The sequence below is a fragment of the Epinephelus moara genome, chromosome 13 (genome assembly GCF_006386435.1).
Source record: "Epinephelus moara isolate mb chromosome 13, YSFRI_EMoa_1.0, whole genome shotgun sequence".
Classification (NCBI taxonomy): Eukaryota; Metazoa; Chordata; class Actinopteri; order Perciformes; family Serranidae; genus Epinephelus; species Epinephelus moara.
In genome coordinates, this window is record NC_065518.1 from 14,423,389 (window position 1) to 14,442,759 (window position 19,371).

Genomic DNA, 19,371 nt, shown 5'->3' on the forward strand with positions numbered 1-19,371 from the left:
TTTTGTGATTTTCCTGTAAATTACTGCAACTTAAATTAAGCGGAACAAATTCGGCACATGTTCCCCTTGACTGCTTGTCATATTTTTTAATGCTAATAAAATTTTAAATACATTAAAAAAGATCTAATATACAGTATATCAGATAATATATGTACCATAGCATTGTAAAACTTGTGTAGCCTTGGTGAACATCTGTGCCCCGAGTGCTTTCAGCTTCAATTAAGTGAAATGAAAGTAAACAGGTAATAGACATTAAAACACTGTGCCTCCATCAAGGCAGGTTAAACATTGTGCAAACACAGCCTACATGCAGGAGGCAATTAAAGACAACACTTAAGCTACTGATGACTTTCTTGCTGTGAGGGGGAAAAAAGCAAAAAGCCTTGGGAGTCCATACAAGTGTAGCAAAGTAGGAAACAAAAAAGAAGAAAGGACCAAGGCAGTCTCCAAGGCAAAGAGGAAAAAGCCTTTAATCAGATGGAGATTTCATGGTGAAATTCAACAAACATAGACAATGCTGGTACATAATGAGATAGAGCCGTTTTATAATCACAACCTACTCATATCAGCACAAAAAGGCAACTAAAGGGCTTTTTAACCGAACTTAAAGTTTTGTTCTGCTGACTTAATACATCAATAGAACTTTCTTTCTTTCTTTAAAACTCTTAGATCAAAAGTGGCAAGACAGAGAAGGAGTGTCAGCAGCTGCTGCTGAGGAGCCTGCAGTACCTGGAGCGCTACATTTACCTCATCCTCTTCAACACGTACCTGCATCTAGAGAAGAAAGACTCGTGGCAGCGCTCCTTCACTCTCTGGATGGAACAGGTACAGGACGCTCTGTAGTCTATGTCTCTATTCTCTATCTGTGTTGCCTCTATTCTGTCTCACCTTGATAACCACATGCATTATATATACAGCATATGAATCTGAATACCCTTTTATGACACTGTAGTAAATAAAATAGTCACAGAACAAGCAGAGACGATGATTGATAACTAAAGCTGGGCATACACTGTACAATTTGAGCCCATTTTAGAAATGTTGTTGCTTATTTCCAACTCCGTAAATCCAATGCTCACAATTTATGTGCTCACATTGTGAAGTCCACTCGTCAAGCCATGACCTGAGAGCTCACACTGTTCTTGTAGATTGACAATAAAATGGTCCTTCGCCCCCTGTGGACTGTTCTGGTTGCTGGCAGTTGTCAATAAAGATCTTTTTGAAAGCTCAGAGGCTGCGGGGAAGGTAGAAGTTTGTTTGCTAGCAGAGGTACGGTTCACAATAATGTAGCTAGATGTTCCAAAACGAGCCTTAAAGTCAGTGTCTCCCAAAAGGGGTCAGTCCAATCTTGATTCCTTTCTCTCTCAAACCCCTTTTACACAGCCTGTTCAAGCCGGGAATTTCGCAACATGATTTCACCTCACCGTTCTTTGTAAAAACGGAACTGGGGGAAAGGGTTGTCTGGCCTTTAAGCTTGCAGCGGAGGTAACAACGCTGAATCTATATGTGCGTAAAAGGGACAGCCGGCAGGATGGGATCATGAACTGGACGGGTGTGACTATATGACAGTGTGTTACATGTGTTACATACCAACAGGAGATTCAAAAGCAGTTAGTAGCAGTTAGCAGCTAACTCAAAGAAGAAGAACATTAGCGGAAAAGGTCTGCAAATTGGGGGGAAAATGAAATCCTGAAGCTCCTTATCCTCTGAAAAGAGGACAATATCAGCTGTCATATAACAGAGACGCTAAATGACTGTTACTAGCATGTCATTCCATTGTTATTGTTTATAAAGGCCGACACTGTTGTGATACATGTCACGCCCGTCACAACTCTGTTGCTTTTGAGATGCCAGCATGCTGTCTACAATCACACTCTGGGGTGTCATGATGTTGCTGTGGTTTGGTTCTTCAGTCTCCCTTTTTTCTCTGTCTCTGTCTCACACACAGGCACGCACACCCAAGTTAGCAAATGAGTAGCACCAACAAACTAGCTGGGTATGAGCTACACTGTACAATTGACTGAGTGAGAAAAAAGACACTGATCTTGGGGAATTGACATGTGGCTCTGCTTTAACTGTGCTAGAGCCTGACAACCGCCGACCAAAATCAACGGCCGGTTGGGAGCAGTTGATCCTGTCATGATCGCTCCCCCCTGTACACTGCACGTCAAACAACGTTGAACAATCAAGCTGAATGTCGGTCAACTCTAAAATGAGTCGTGTTCAAAAAACTGGGTCAGAAATGGCCTGAAATTGTTCATAAATAACAGTGTGCCTTTTATTGCACCTCTAAAATAACTGGTTAAAGTTCAGATGAGAAATGTCATGTAAAGGCTGCTGGTGATAAGTTTTTTCTTGAATGGCCCTCGACAAAATATCAGAAAAGCTGCACTTGTATTGAATAAGTCAGGGGACAAGAAAAACAATTTGTCACTTTGTCATTCGCACCTGAAACGTGTCAGACTCAGTGATAATCACCGTTTCATTAAAGCTGTGGCAGGTGAACAAAACTTTAAATCCCCACAATTCCAAGTGTCGATCGCTGGGCGGAGGAAAAACAGCAGAAAAAGGAACAGTTTCTTTTTTCTTTTCTTTTTTTTCACACTAAGAGTTTGTGCACATTGTGAAGCGGTTACCAGAGTTTCATTTGGATTTTCCTGCAGGAATTTACAAGCTGGTTCTGGTTCTATTGTGGCCTGGTTCTTCACACACTGAACTTCATAATGTCTCAGCTCTGTGTTTTTGTTGGTACATTAATCGTTTGGCCAGCTGTGCCCCTACAGTAAAGTGGAGAATTTATGTGCATTCCAAACAAATGAGTAGCCTGTAAGTGGTACCCAACACACACACACACACACACACACACACACACACACACACACTGCAATTAAAATGTATGTTGCAATATGTCAAACTCACATGATGTAAAAAAAATAAGCTGTTTGGCAGGTTGACAGGACACGTTCAGTGTGATCAGTTAAAGCTGCAGTGCACAGAGAGAATTTTTAATGTAGATAAATAATAGCTCTACATTATATGGTCTCACTTACATTTCTAGGCAGTTAATTAATTTAATTAAAAGGTGTGAGCTGTCTTGTTGTTTAACCAGCTTTAGCATCGAGGCGCAGCAAAACCTCTTAAAACCTCTTGAACCTGATTCTTCTCAAGTTTTTTCTTTAGTTTGAACGATAAAATTATAATGTTTGTAATCTCAAAGTGTCAGACTGGAAAACACGCTAAAAGCAAACACCCTCGCAGCCATTTTCTGTCCTTATTTGCGAGCAGACGGCCTCGGAGGAGCCCGTCCAAAACCCTTGAAAATCATTGAATGAAAATCTCCACCGTCTTCGTCCTTATTGAGGTGGAATAAACTCAAAGGAAAAACGGCGAATTCCAAAATAGACTGGAACAATAGCTGTGAAAACAATTGTCACAGAAATATGCGCGGTCAAACAGGGCATATTCTTCCTGTTATGAGTAGCAAATATATGTGGTGCATCAGAGTGACTCTAATGGCCCAGTTATGCCATGAGAAAATACAAGTGTGCACACAGGGAACAGGGACGCTCGGCTGTGAAGCAGACAACAGAATATGGATCATTTTAACTAAATATGGAAAGGACATTTTCCGCTTATTTCAGTATTTTATCACCTTGGTAACCTTTTGTTTTTGCTGCTTTTCCGCTCGGTCCTTCTTTTGTTATTCCTTCCGACTTAAACTCGCCTCTTGTGAGAAAAAACTGGCAGTTTTGCACAGCGGTCTGGTCTGATCCCAGTATGGGGACAATTTTCCTCACAGTGGTGGGAAAGCAACTTTCCAAAGTTTGAAAAAGTTTTTAGCTGTTCAACCTGCAACCACTGATTTCTTTGGCCAGCAGAAACAGGAGGTAAACACATTATTGACATATCATCACCTTTTTAAGTTGACATGGCGAACTTGTTAGCAAACAGTTACACATCCAGCAGTTATGGAGCAAAGTATCATTAATGTAAAGTCATATTTGTGAGTCTTGTTTCCTATTGAGCCAATATTCACTCTCTTTTAGCTCTGTTTTTGGCCTCCACCAACTCCAAATATTTGGCTCTTTAGGGCCCTGACACACGAGGCAGACTGTCACTGTTTTGCATGCTAATCGAAGACAGAGCCCATCGGTTAGATAAATCCCTCTGATTGGCAGTTAAGCTCAGTGTTCGAGAAGAGAAAAGGAAGTGAGGAAAGCAAACAAACGGCTAAAGTCAAGAGGGCGTGAGATAGAAACAACCTTGTTATATGACCTATTTTTTTAGCCACTGAGCTCATCAGAATAAATAGTTTTTTGTTGTTTGTGTTATTGTTCACTAGCACAAAAAAAAGTGGGGATACTGCAAAACGGTTCCATTGGTACCATCCACAACTTTTAACCGTGGAAACGTAAAAAATGCATAACGAACTGAACTGAACTGTACCGTCCTGCCAGAGGTGGGTAGAGTAGCCAAATATTGTACTCAAGTAAGAGTACTGATACTTTAGAACAATATTACTCAAGTAAAAGTAAAAAGTAGTCATCCAAATAATTACTTGAGTAAGAGTAAAAGAGTATTTGGTGAAAAAACTACTCAAGTACTGAGTAACTGTTGAGTAATGTCTGATTTATTTGTAAAATAAGAACATGAACGTAATCAATCAATCAAAAATAATAATCTGCAAATTCATGTATTTTAAATGATACCCCTTTAACTAAAACAAAAATAAACATAACATAAATCAAGGCACAATAAACACAGATATATTCTTATACTGTACATATATATATATATATATATATATATATATATATATATATATATGTAATTATGTACTCAGAGGTGGGTAGAGTAGCCAAATATTGTACTCAAGTAAGAGTATTGTTGCTTTAAAACAATATAACTCAAGTAAAATTAAAAGTATTTTGCATTAAAACTACTCTGAAAAGTACAATTTATCCAAAAAGTTACTCAAGTAAATGTAACTGAGTAAATGTAACTAGTTACTACCCACCTCTGTGTCCTGCTCGTTGGAAATGGGGCTTATGTTCACTAGCTTGTCTCTGACTGTGTCTGACTGCAGTTTGGTGTTCAGCAGGTAGTGTGAGTTCGGGTGTTAAGAGCTTTTTTACCGTAACAGCTTGGTCAAAAATAACACTGTAGCCCTTATCCCACTGGACAAAAAAAACGTACTGACATCTGGCCGTAGAATTTAATGTGAAAGGCTACAATCGGCACTCATTCCCAGGATAAATCACTCTGCAGTAGTCACCATTTTTTTACTGGCTCCAGCTCCATTTTGTTCAATAGGCACTGGTGGCAACATGACACCAGGGTGGATATGCAAATTTTCGCCCCTTTTGCGATGCAATGACATGCTGCCACAAATTCTGTACAAGCAGTACTCAAAAATCATTCAAAATTATGTCTACACCAAGTGTAAGAAACTACGACTCAATAAGTGACAGATATTTTGCAAACAGTAACACTATAATGTTTGCACTTGGCTCCTTGCTGCTTTCTACTGTTTCTGCTGTTTACTGTTAACCTGTTTTCCCCCCTGTTGATGCCGTTGAATGTGAAAAGCCAGGAAAATAAACAAAACAGAAAGGCACACTCGTCTAACGTAGAGCTGGGTCGATGGCTCTGGTCTGCTGACAACTGGAAAGGAGTCTATTGCCTATTTAATCAAAACCACACATCATTTCACCTAAAAGAGTATTTATGTCATTTTGTTTGAAAATGTATTGAAAATTGAGCCTATAAAATGCAATATGCTCCGACTGTATGAAAACTATACATTTGACGGTCTATAAGAAATTGCTTTGTAACAAGTACACAGTTTTGTCCACGTCTGTGACATTTTTGGAACTTAATGATAAACACCAAGAAGGAAGGGGATAACTTAAAGCCATTAGTCATCAAACACCTGAAAGTCACTTACAAATGTTATTTCCTCGACAGGAAGTTGAGTTGAAATGTTGTGGAAGTATTTCAAGGGCTAATTTGTGCTTATTGTGTCCGCACTGCCCTTTAAATTATGAGTCAGACATTTATAACACACTTAAGCTCACAGCCCAATCTGCTGAAAATCTTAACTTGCCTCTGAGTGTCTCCTTTCATAAGGTTGTTCTTTTTAAACAGTTTGTACAGGCAAAGTTAATTTTTAAGCATCCGTCTGACGCGTACTGCTGCTGTGTCAGTTTTCATGCTGCCTGTTGTTACTTTAAAGTTTTGTTTTTTTGTAAAAACTTGAAGCAAGTAGTGCTGGAAACCATCCATCATTTATTGTATGTGGTCCCTGAAGGTGCTGCTGTCCATGACAGCCATCTTTTATAAATGGATATATATCATTATCGCCAATTCTGTTGAATTTGCTGCCGAGTATAAATAACCTTCACAGTGGTCTGATAAATTCACACCTCTAAACCTCAGGGGCAGGGGCAGCGTGATCTCAGGTGTCCTGTGATGCACTTTTAACTCCCATTTTCTGGCAAATCTCCTCCATTTCCTCAAACAGCTGGGGCCATATCCCAGACAAAATGTCTATTAGATGTGCAGTCTGCTCTCACCTCCGTGGCCACTGGGAAGGTCTGGCGGGAAACCGCTAACCAGGCATATCACAGCCATCCATCAGCTGCACAGAGAGCATCATTCAGATGGCACCACAATATATCAAGAGTCATTTTCCTCAGTGGAGTGGATTCAAAAGATTTTCATGCTATTTCAGGCCGTGACATTTTCACTTCCTAATGCAGGACTTTTAAAGTGAAATATCTGCAAATTTCAATCATAGCAGCTTGACATCAGTTGGGGAATAAGGCTTATTATATGCCTTATATATATTAATCCGAGCAGCTTTTCAGTCCAAAATGGTGGCGGAGTCTTTGAACCTGGGCTTGGGGCCCTTCTGTAGGGAGTTTGCATGTTCTTCCTGTGTCAGCGTGGGTTTTCTCCAGCTTCCTCCCACAGTCCAAACACATGCAGGTTAGTTTAATTGGCAACTTGAGGTTGCCTGTAGGTGTGAAAATGAGCATGATTGGTTATCTGTCTCTAAGTGTGAGCCCTGTTGTAGTCTGGTGACCTGTTCAGGGACAGCAGGGATAGGCTTCAGCCCCGCTCTGACCCTGTAATTGGATAAGTGGTTACAGAAAATAGATGGATTATCTGTTGTATGTTTTACTGTCAGGATATAGTGACAGTTTTAGCGAATATGACAAAAAGTTAAAAGTTTCCTACTCTAGCTTTTATCAGGAAACCAGCAACATTCGAACGAAGGCCTGGCTCTCTCTGTAACTAAGGTAAATAGTAGGCTGCTATTAGGGAATTTACGGTAAACCTCAGAAAACAGGTTTGTTGTGGCCAGGAGTGAACCACAGCTCACTTTGGTTGTACTGTTTGAGTGAGTGTAGCGGGGTTCTTCCGGGAAAAATATGGCGTAGTTGGGAAGATACGTTTTAAAGTGTTTATTCCACCAAACCAACCAAAACAGTGAAAAAAATATGTACAAAGTAACAACAAAATATTTACAAAAAGGTACACTGGGTTCAGAGTTCTTCAGTAACCCAAATTACAGCTGGACCACCGGCCAAAAAAACAAGGACAATAGTCCAAAAACACGCTCACTCAATACTTTCTCTTGTTGTCAAATACCTGCCATGTACCACCAACTCTCCACACCAACATGGACAAGATGGCTGCCTTATAAATCATAAGCCCCTCCCACTGGGCATGACACAAAAAGAATAATTAACTTTGAAATCAGTGTTTCCCTACAAATAGAAACAACCAAAAATGTATTGACAAATAGTTAAATACAGAGAAATACCTCCTTTAAATATTCACTGTTCAACATGTCAACATACAGTCTCCAATACTGCAAAATAAACATAATTAGCGCAAACACACATTTAAATTAATCAGGTGACCATTTTCCCGCTACGTCCCCTTTAAACCCCAGGAACTCGATACGCCCCTGTTTGGCAGATTCGGCGTCTGACAGAGGGCAGCGGGGAGGACAACCTGGCGTCTGCGGTGAGTGTCTATGTGATATGGATGGGTATGAACAGGCGTGCAGAACGGCGAGTGTGCACCCTCGTGCGAACTACAGAACTATGGGGCGATGAATTATGGCGATAATTGCAACCAATGTAGTGGACCAGAACGGGGCTCGGAAATGTTTGATGAGTGGTGTGTAACGTGTAGCGCATAGCGCGTAGCATGTGTGTCTGTGTGTGTGTATGTGGATGTGTGCACTGCCCGCACTCAGTGACGGGGCCGCTCCGTCACAGTGAGGCGTTGGAGAGTGTGGTACATAATAAAGTGAATTACTCCACCGACTGAGTGGAAGTTTAATTGGCCACATACTACAGCTCATCAGATGATCACACCTCCAGCATCAGCCACACAACGTTGATGAGTGGGAAACCTGCTGGGAGTGCTCCACCCCTGCAGGCTGAAACTCCTGTGAAGAAGTCGTCAAAATCACAGCATTATAGTAGACAAATAGTGGCACTAGCTCAGTGCATTTAAGCATGTAGACATGGTCAAGAGGACCTGCTGAAGTTCAAACCGAGCATCAGAATGGGGAAGAAAGGTGATTTAAGTGACTTTGAACGTGACATGGTTGTTGGTGCCAGAAACTGCTGATCTACTGGGATTCTCACACATAGCCATCTCTAGGGTTTACAGAGGATGGTCCCAGAAAGAGAAAGTATCCAGTGAGCAGCAGTTCTCTGGGTGAAAATGCCTTGTTGATGCCAGAGGTCAGAGGAGAATGGCCAGACTGGTTCAAGATGATAGAAAGGCAACAGTAACTCAAATAACCACTGGTTACAACCAAGGTCTGCAGAAGACCATCTCTGAACCAACAACACGTCCAACCTTGAAGCAGATGGGCTACAGCAGCAGAAGACCACACCAGGTGCCACTCCTGTCAGCTAACAACAGGAAACTGAGGCTACAGTTCACACAGGCTCACCAAAACTGGACAATAGAAGATTGGAAAAACGTTGCCTGGTCTGATGAGTCTGGATTTCTGCTGCCACATTCAGATGGTAGGGTCAGAATTTGGTGTAAACAACATGAAAGCATGGATCCATCCTGCCTTGTATCAACGGTTCAGGCTGCTGGTGGTGGTGTAATGGTGTGGGGGATATTTTCTTGGCACACTTTGGGCCCCTTAGTACCAACTGAGCATGGTTTAAACACCACAGCCTACCTGAGTATTGTTGCTGACCGTGTCCATCCCTTTATGACCACAGTGTACCCATCTTCTGATGGCTACTTCCAGCAGGATAACGCACCATGTCACAAAGCTCAAATCATCTCAAACTGGTTTCTTGAACACAACAATGAGTTCACTGTACTCCAATGGCCTCCACAGTCACCAGATCTCAGTCCAATAGAGCACCTTTAGGATGTGGTGTGTGGTGCTATCATGTCAATATGGACCCAAATCTCTGAGGAATGTTTCCAGCACCTTGTTGAATCTATGACACCAAGAGTTGAGGCAGATCTGAAGGCAAAAAGGGGTCCAACCTGGTACTAGCAAGGTGTGCCTAATAAAGTGGCCAGTGAATGTATATGTGTGTATATATATACTATACACTGCGTATAGTCAAACAGAGCGGATGTCTGTATGAATGTAGCTGAAGTGTGCAGGAAAGGTAACCCATTAATTCCTCTTTTTCTCCTGAGTGTTTTCTGCTGTGCTCTGTAGATTTATATTCTTTTTCAGCAGCAGCGGTTTGTCTCGACTGAATAGAGAGAAAGAGAGTCGCTTACAGTACTTGACACTGTTTGATTGTCGTAATCACTGGGAATTGCCGTGCACAAGCACAGCACAGAAACGTTGAGCACAAAACACATTTCCAAACATACCATTAAAGTCAATTGAATGACTTCATAGAGGCAAAATGTCCCCTGGTTACACTGTAATCACAAAAAATAGAAATTGATTTTAGCCAGGCAGATTGAGTGAGGTGAGACGGTTGCTGCGGCAACCATCATCTTTGGCATTAGGGTCAGGATTAGGTGTCATTTAAAGCAGTATTTATTCGGATGGATTTCTGCACCCAAGTGACCTCCAGAATCAATCGCTGAAACATTCAGACCTCCAAATACCTTATTTTGTGTCATGTATTTGATCCATATCATGCTGTTCACTCTATCTACGTGGATTCTGTGGTGTCGTCTCTACTTTCTTCACTACTTTTCCTTTGAGAATCACAGATCATTTCCACACTATTCTCAAAATGAAAACTGCTGATTCCACGTCCGCTAACAAAAAAGTTGCCAGCCTGTTCTGTAACTATTACTATTGTAACTGAATTTAAATCAGGTCAGCTCACACAGCGTTCCTCCAAAAATCAAGATTCTCCTGAGCATGCAACATGACATGACATCACCTAGATAAGAATTAAAATCATTCAGACTTTCAAACCGTTTTTTGTTTAAACATTTGATAAAAAGAATAATCTCTGACGGAAATAAAATAAATCAGTATTGTGATGTGTTCAATGGCCCAGTTGCAGCAGATTCTGGCAGCGCCCCAACCGATGTGACCCAGCCAACCCGAAGGCACAATCATTAGCCTATCACCAGTGACCGTGGCAGGATCATTAATGACAAACCGCGACGCCAGAGGCAGCAGTCGAGGGTCATCGCCATCACTGGTCGTACATTTGAAGCCAAAGTTACACAACCTGCCAGATTTGAGCGGTACAGTCTGTCCTGCATCCTGCCCTGTGTGTATACGTGTGTGTGCGCACGGACTAATTTGATCTCTACAGTGACTAAAAGCAGGAGCACAGTGTTCCCAGTCATGCAGGGTGCCAGCCTGTGCCAGCTGATATGGAGCCTCTGACCTATTTGGTGCTGTTGCTTCTGCTCAGCCGGATTGTTTGAACACAGAAGCATGTGTTTGTGTCGTTTCACCGCAGGATCAAAATGATGCAGCCGTTCATATTTGAAGTAAATGCTTACTGCCACATTGTGCGCACTCTGCACAAATATTGATGCTAGCATCATTAGCCCGTGGTGCCTCGTGGCCATGTAGTGAGATCAGAGCAGAAACATCAGAGGAGTTATTGGAATTGAAATCCATGTTTGCTAATCCAAAACGTGGCCCTTTACACAATGGCAGGACTTGTGTACAGTGCATACCAGGGATGCCTGCAGGAGAGGTACCCTATCAGTCACTCCAGCTGTTTTGATGTGTGGCACAGAGGCCTCCCTGTCCCCCTGCACAGAACCCGGTATGTGCAGCCTTTGAGATAGCCGACTGTGGGAAAGACCAGCGCCTCCTCCCCAGCAGCTCCAGCAGTCTAATGAGTATTGGCGTTTGTGATTTCTTCAATGCAGCATGAAAGGCATCTGCCTGACAGCTCTGTTTACTGTCACCAGGGACAGTTTGTCACCACATACCTTCTTCTTCAAGGCCTGCTGTGATTTGTTGTTTTCATCTCATGTCTTCAGATGTTGTTTCTACCGCAGCAGCACCCTGGGGAGCCACAAGCGCTTGCCAGGGGTGTTGTGAAATTTTCATTGTATTTATCTGTGTATAAAAATGAAGGTAAATTAAAATGACATTTTTAAACAGGTCAAAACAAAAGAAATAAACACTAAACATTAAAATCACTCCATGTTAAAAATCCTTGTGGAAATGTGACATGATACTAGTACTTTGTGTTTAGTGTTAATTCGCAAATGCCAGCATCCTAATGTGTTAAAGAAATACTTCACCCTCCAAATCTTGACTTGTATGTCAGTTACTCACCCTGTGTGATGTCAAATTAATAATAATAATAAAAAAAAAAGCTTTTCTCACATGACTCCGCAGTGAGCGAAGAATCCAAAAACAGTGGAAATCTTAATGAATTTAAGTCATAGGGTTTGGCGTTTAAATGACTAATGACGAATGTGTCTAATTGGTAAAAAGTACACTTTCCAGCACAGAGTTTTTATTTTTAAGTGTTGTTTCCTGCTGTAAAATGAGTGACTAATAGACAGCTACTGGACAGAGACAGCAAACTAGCTCAACTTTGAACTATTCACTAAGGAGAATTTTGGACCCCGTGGCTGGACCAGTTCAGAACCACGGATTTAAAGCACCTCCATGTAAACAGAACAGGCTCACTTCATGTGGAAGTGTGTATGAAATATTAACGTTTTAACAAAAATACTCATATGACTGGATAAATGAGACTTTAATTTTACTGCAATAGTTGTGTGAGAGTTGGTAAATGGATGTTTTAATAGAGTTTTGCTGTCATTAAACGTGGATCCCTTTCAGTTTAATTCATCAAGAATGTTCCCTTTTTTGGATTATTCGTTAACTGTGAAGACATGTTAGAAAAACAAAGTTTTCTTAACAAATTAATCACAACACAGGCTGAGTAACTGATAGACAAATAGTCATTTGCGGGGTGAAGTATTTAAACTAAAATGGTGAGAATGGGTAACAGTTAAACCTGCTAAGCATCGGTATGCTAGCATTGTTATTAGCCCCTTTCCCACCCGCTAACTTTTCTATTTATTCGGAAATGTAGGCATTCACTCCGTCCAAGCAACGCCCAAACATTGTTCAAGATTTAGTTGCACTGTGTTTTAAAAACGGACCGAATAAGTAATGGATATAACAAAGAAGTAACATTTTCACTGGCCTCCATGCTGCTTTCTACTGTCTACTAACCTGTTTTGCAACCCTTGTGGGCCATTGAACGTGACATACCGGAAATAAAAGGCATACTCATCTGCTGAGCTGTGTACAAAGCTTTGGTCTAAAGCAGTGGTTCCCAACTGGTCCAGCCACGGGGTCCAGATTTCGTGTCATTAGTTCAAGGTCCGCACAGTTTAATATATTCAGCATCATCATTTGGCCACTCTACAGCAGGAAATGGCACTTTAAATTAAAGCTCTGTGCCAGAATATTAACTGTACTCTAAAATAAAGTGTTTTTCACAAACTTGACAAGTTCGTGAGTCACTTGCGGTCCATTCAGAATCACCCCGTGACCCACTTTTGGGCTGTGACCCACCAGTTGGGAACCAGTGGTCTACAGGCAGTGTGAAAGAACTCTGTTGCTTATTTTTAGCAGGTTTTCCCACCTGCATACACACACCGATTCCTCATAGAACCACTAGCATGGCTGCAGCCTTTTGTTTTACGGACAGGGGGAGCTAACTGTCCCACACTGGACTGCCTCGTCTGCAAAGAAAAGGCTTCATGTACGTGTTTTTTGTGGTTTTTACTGTGAGGTTTAAAGGAATACTTCTGTTAAAGTCAGTTATATAATCGTCTCCACTGTTGATCCAGATGGTCTGTATCTTCCAAAAAATCATTGTTTTACCAGAAAATCAGTAGTCATGGCGGAGCTTCTGTTACAAGGTCATGGACGTGGTGTGTTTATCTCTGTGGTGGAGAGTCTGTGTTTGAAATATACTGAACATTTACTGTAGATGGATTGAGGAGAAGACTATTTGGCTGGGGGAGTGGTGTGAAACTTTCTTTGGAAGTTTCAGTGGCTTTTTTTGCCAAAACCTCTGTGTCAGCATTACAATCCATTCTGCTGTAACTGTACTGTAGGAGTCACTTTCAAGAGGGGTTCATCAGTATTTGATAAACAAAAGATAGATTTTTGGTGGAGTATTGTTTAAAACAAGACGAAGAATGCCGAAGACAAAAGGTCATTGCCCTTGGCTCTGACCCACAGTGATTACATTCAGTCACTCTTGATCCTCTCCATCTCAACCCCCCCAGTCATCCCCTCTATACTGTTTCGGATTTTCCCTCATGCCCTATTTAGACAGCTGTGGAGTAGATGAGTCAGGTTAAGTACCCTGGTTAATAGCATGAATCCAAAAGTCCTCTTGGGAGTCCCATCTACTGACTAATGCCTCAGCTGCACCCACTCATCTGTTCCCACCAAAGCCCTCATACAGCGGTCACACTGGCTTCCTTCCAGTAACACATCAAACACAAACACGGATGTGCTGAACGTACATCAGTGCATGTATTTGCAATAAAGAGCTGAATCAAGGCAAGACAATAGAAGCTGCACGATGATGTGTTCATAGTGAGAACGCTTGCAGGACTGTGGGACGGTTTAAACCAGCATGGACTCTACAAAGCAAAAGTTTTAGCGTTACATGATATCTATTGTAAGATTTGATTTTGCACGGTCAGCAAGTTGGTAATCTAGACCACACTCTGCGGTGCCTCGTGTTTATTTCTGCACAAAGCTGGCCGGCTAAGCTATAATCATTGTTAGTGAAAGGGATATCTTGATACTATTATTCCTGCTCATTGTTCCAGTATGTCCTCCTCAGTACTCAACCTGACAGTGCGTTTTTTAAAAGTGCTTCATACTGGATTACCTCACAGCCTTAAGAACATAACCACAGTCAGATTCTTCAGTTTAGTGTAGTTCAGAAGTATGCATCCACAAATGATGCCCTTGTTTCAACATCTCTCCTCTTGCACATTCCTCACCGCTCTGAAATTCTTCTTGACCGCCTGGCCCGAGGCGCAGAGGGAGAGGTTAAATTGGCATTTGAGGCCACGTTACCGCTACTGAGTCATGCCCTCAACCTCTCCGAGGGTCTTACAAGCGTGCTAACAGCTGGTGGTTAAGCCTGGATCGATTCCAAGAAAAAAGGGCAAGAGGCATACTCCAAAAAATAACCTTTATAAATCCTTCAAATGGGCTGTGATGTGAGAATCGATACACAGATCAATGGGTATGAATCAATTTGACACACTCTGTTAACAGGGTAGTCTCTCATCTTTTATCCGATGTAGTGTCTGAACACCGCAGCAGTTTCTCAAAGCCTCCCCTGCAGAGTAAACTAGGCAAGCTGTGCCACTCCTAAAGTTTTTGCAGGGCAGCCAGTGTCTTCTGGGTTTGTTTGTTTGTTTGTGTTGTTTGGCTTTATGGTCAGATGTTCCTGGTTGTCCGTGGTGCTCCTCATCAGTCTGATGGTGTTTGACAGCCAAAGCAGACCATGAGTCAGTGTGACCTGCTGTTTAACACCAACACTGAACTCCCTCTCTCTCGGGGGGCATCTCGCCGTCTTCCTCTCTGCCGTCATTCATTCAGTGATGATGACTCAAACAGAGAAAAACTGAACAACATACACTGTCTCCATGGTGTTGTTCCAACGCTGTCTCATTACTGCACTCGAGTACAATGCTCAGGTGGTTGGTTTTTACTTGTGTGTACCTCTTTCGGTGGGTTATCACACATGACTATGAATGCTCTTTTCATTCACCTATTCATGCATTCATTCAGAGTATTGTGTGAACACGTGTGGCATGCTCTTTGTGGACCCTGTTTTGAAGCCCTGAGTTCGGCATTTCGCTGTCGCCATCTCGGCTTTTGAAACCAGAAGTGACCATATTTGGGCTAAAGGGTGGAGCTGACTCATAGACTGTGGTGACGTCTCACAGACAGCCTGTCACTCAAGCCTTAAATATGCATAATTTAAAGCCTGAATAAGAAGTAACCGTTCAAAAACAGAAAAAAAATTCACGCCTGTTCAGTTTTCATAAATGTTGAAATTAGCTAAAGAGACCAAAACCGTTTTTGCACCAGGCTGTAAACATGTTTATTTCTGCTGTTAAAGTTTAACATGGGGTGTCTATGGCTGTTTTGGTGCCAGCCTCAAGTGGCCATTCAAGGAACTGCAGTTTTTGGCACTTCCTTGTTTGCTTCATTTGTCAACCCATGAGGCTGCTACTTGAGTGTGACATGTAACATAAGCTTCAGGCAGGGCTTTCTAAACACTAACAATGGCCTAACATGGCAATAACAATTACTTACTGTTCCCGTTATATGTGGTTTGTCTTGTCCTCTGTTCGGATGTTAAGGAGCTCCTGGTCCTTTGAGTTAGCTGCTAACTGCTATTAGCTGCTTTTTAAATTTTCCAGCGTGGGATTGCACACACAACACCTCGTCAAAACATCACATCGTCGACATGTTGATGTGGCACTTGGAGATAACATTGGAGATAACCCTGATGACATCACTACGACATCTTCAGGGTTATTTTTTTGCAACTTTAAGTAAACTTTGCTAGGAATGGAGTATTTTTATATTGTGGTATTTTTATTATTACTAAAGTAAAGGATCTAAATATTTCTTCTGTCACTTCCTGTTGTTTCCAAACCCACAGTAGGTGCCTATTGTTCCAATGCAACAGCTGCACATGTAGGAAACTGTCATGTGACATGCTTTAACTGTGACAAAGCTGTGGTCAGAGTGTTTGTGTGGTCACGATGGACAATTAAAATCGAATTTAAAAAAAGAACCTGGCTGGCTGTGTTGACTGTCCATTAACATTTTGTGTGTTTCTGTGGTAGGTGGCTGCCAGAGCCGGAGTTTATGACATCCTCAACCAGCTGGGCTTCTCCGAGTTTGAAAACCCGAGGGACACGCCGCTGGCCAGGCTGCGCTGCCGCTGGCAACAGCAGAACATTCAGTCACTTCCTTTCCGAGGGGAGTTCATCTGAGAGAGAGGATCACTGTGAACGCACCAATCTAGTACTGTGCTTTTCAGAATAAAAGACATTCACATTAACATTATTAAGCCTTCTATATTTACCCCTGTATTATGCATATCTCCACTTCATCTATTGTTTGTGCTTTTCAAAAAACACACTAGTGATGTTAACATTTTTTAGGTGTTTTAGTGTTACCAGAATGTTGCTCCTATATTAGAAGTTGATATTTGTGCCTTTGCTTTTTCTATGAATGGTAGAAGATAGAATTTCAATGTACTAATATTTATGTTGCTTTTTTCAAGTTAAGGTTTCTTTATTAAGAGCTCTCACTTTTGAAGATGAGACGACCTTTTGAAGCTTCTGTTGGAACAAGACGAGTTAAATGCTGTTATGGAGGAGAGAAGCAAATTCCACTGTGTGGTCAGCCAACAATTTTGGATGTATGTCACAACTGTTTGCTGTTGCGTGACCTGATATTTTTCTTAAGCCCTGTTCTTTTCTCCTCAGCACAGCTGCCTGCAGCGGCTGTGCGTTTGCTCGTCTTGAGGTTTTCCACTTTTGAGAAGGTTCCCTGTTTACATATGAAAGCTGTTGTTATTTAAACATGTCTGTAAGTTTTCTAAAGCAGAGTGGATGCTGTTAAGAGGAGTTTTGCGCAACATGCTGTCTGTTAAGGTTCTTTAGCTAACACCATTCATGTGCTCATCTGTTTCTTTTTGCATTTATTTACACGTCATGATACAGGTACTAACAGTACAGCATGTCAGGATCTTTTATGTTAGTTTGATTTTACTTAAAGCTGTAAATGTGTTTTTGTATTTGCGTTTGTATACATTGCAAATGCACACTTCTTTTATTATCTTTTTTTTAAGTCCCATGAAATGCTAACATCACTTCCTTAACGTGATGTGAAGAACCAGAGATATCTCTTCTTCCTTGTCAAAACCTGGCGCTTACGTTATCCACAATGATGCAACTCGACCGTTGACAGCTTGTCCGGAGATTCGTGTGTTGTGGTAGTAGTAGGGCAAGTGACATCCCTTTATAAATATACACTTTAAAGGAAAACTTCACCCTTCAATTGATCGTTCGCATATCAGTTACTCACCTTTTGTTGTGCTGAATTCTTGAAAAGAACTTTGTTTTTCTCTAATGCCTTCACGGTGAACGAAGAAACCAAAAACAGAGGAAATTCATAATGAATTGAAGTCATAGGGGTCCACGTTTAACAACAGCAAAACTGTATCCCAACATCTGTTTACATACTTGTACACAACTTGTGCATTATAATCCAGCTGTCATGTATGTAGTCGTATGTTCGGTGCCAAGCCACAACAGTCTCAAAAATGTCCAGTTGGACTAAAAGCCCATTTCCCTGATTGCCCGTTTTCCCAAAAACAAAAGTCCTGTTTCTCGGAAAATACACACTCCCTGCAGTTAATTTCAGCTTCCGTGTTTAAGCCATCAATCCTGGGTGTTGTCGCAAACCCTTGGCGGCATTTCACTACCACTAAACCCGAGTGTTTTTCACTCGGCCCTGCTTTTCCAACAACTGTTGTACCACCAAGCACGAATGTTTGAAACCGTAACATGATCTTTTCCTTACCATAACCATGTCGTGTTTTTGTTTCTAAACCTAGCCACATATTCACTACAGTGTTGTTGAAACATATGTTGAGACATATCTGTGGTTCACAGAAACATACAATGCTAACATTTTTCCTGCAGAGAGTGTATATTTTTAGAGAAACAGGTCTACGGAGCAATGGGATTTTGCTTTGTGGATAACAGTCTGTTAGAGAAAGGGACTTTTGGTCCAATGGGACATTTTTTCGAACTGATTGGGCTTCAGAATTTTGCGCCGTTGGAACACCGGGCAGCCCGGGCATGCTCAATACCTTCTAAACGGACAGCACTTTCTGACGTGAAACTGAACTGACAGTGAAACTTACCCATGCTTTCTTTTTAAAGCCAAGCTTTATTGGCAAAAACAGCAGTTTTACCTCGCTGAACACGGGAGCTGCTGGTCTACCGCTGCCTCGATTTGTAGTTTGTTTGTGTTATTGTGTGACTTTGGTGAATCCGAACTAACCCTTTGAAACACCATAGTCCCATGACATGTAGGCACCTGTAGACCAGCAGCTTCTGTGTTCAGTGAAAATTAATAAATTCAACGCAACACGTGGTGAGTAATTAATATACAAGTGAGTTTTGGGGCGGAAGAAGACATAAAGCAGCTTGATCCACTGATCACGACAGTAAGTAATAATCGCAATATCAGCCAATCGACAAGCAACAATCAGGGTTTTTTTTTGTCCAACACATGCCAATCATTGCTTAGCGTGCCTACTTTGAAGAAAAACTTTTACTGTACATTATTTCTTTAAAAGTCTTAATTCTTCTTTTTTTTATTATGTTGTTATTCTTAAATTTGCTAATGTGTTGAGTTGTAACTTGTAGCTCAAAGTGTGCTTAAAAAACATGAATCCTGCCTTAAAACCAGAAAGATAAGCCTGAAAAGAAATTAAAATTCCTTCCTCCAGATGCCTCTCATTGCTATTTTTTCTTTTCTGTTGATGTGTCAAAACATTTGCACTGTATATAATTGATTCGGACTAAAGGAGCAAAAGGTTAATAAGAAATGGAAATTGAAATAGCTTTTTTGTGTGACGGAGAATATCACAAATCTTGGTGTGACTTGATGACACAAAAAAGTGCAGGTTGTAATAGCACCCGAACGTCTTAGCTGTGTTCATAATGTTTTCGTTTTTTAAAACCGGCACTACTTATAGAGGAGAGGCGTTTCAGTCACTGTATGTGCCATTTATTTTCTTTTTGGGGGCTGAAATAAATAATTCCAATAGA

General features: G+C 41.4%; 1 protein-coding gene across 7 annotated transcripts in view; it reads left to right on the plus strand.

Annotated features, from left to right (window-relative positions):
* Positions 1-19,371, plus strand: part of pald1a (phosphatase domain containing paladin 1a) — a 93,723-nt gene extending 74,352 nt beyond the window's left edge. For all 7 annotated transcript variants that reach the window (XM_050059655.1, XM_050059656.1, XM_050059659.1 and 4 more), the window contains 2 exons: positions 670-825; positions 16,366-19,371. In XM_050059655.1, coding sequence (XP_049915612.1) covers positions 670-825; positions 16,366-16,515 — 306 coding nt within the window. In that variant the 3' untranslated portion in view covers positions 16,516-19,371. The remainder of the gene's footprint in view (positions 1-669; positions 826-16,365) is intronic.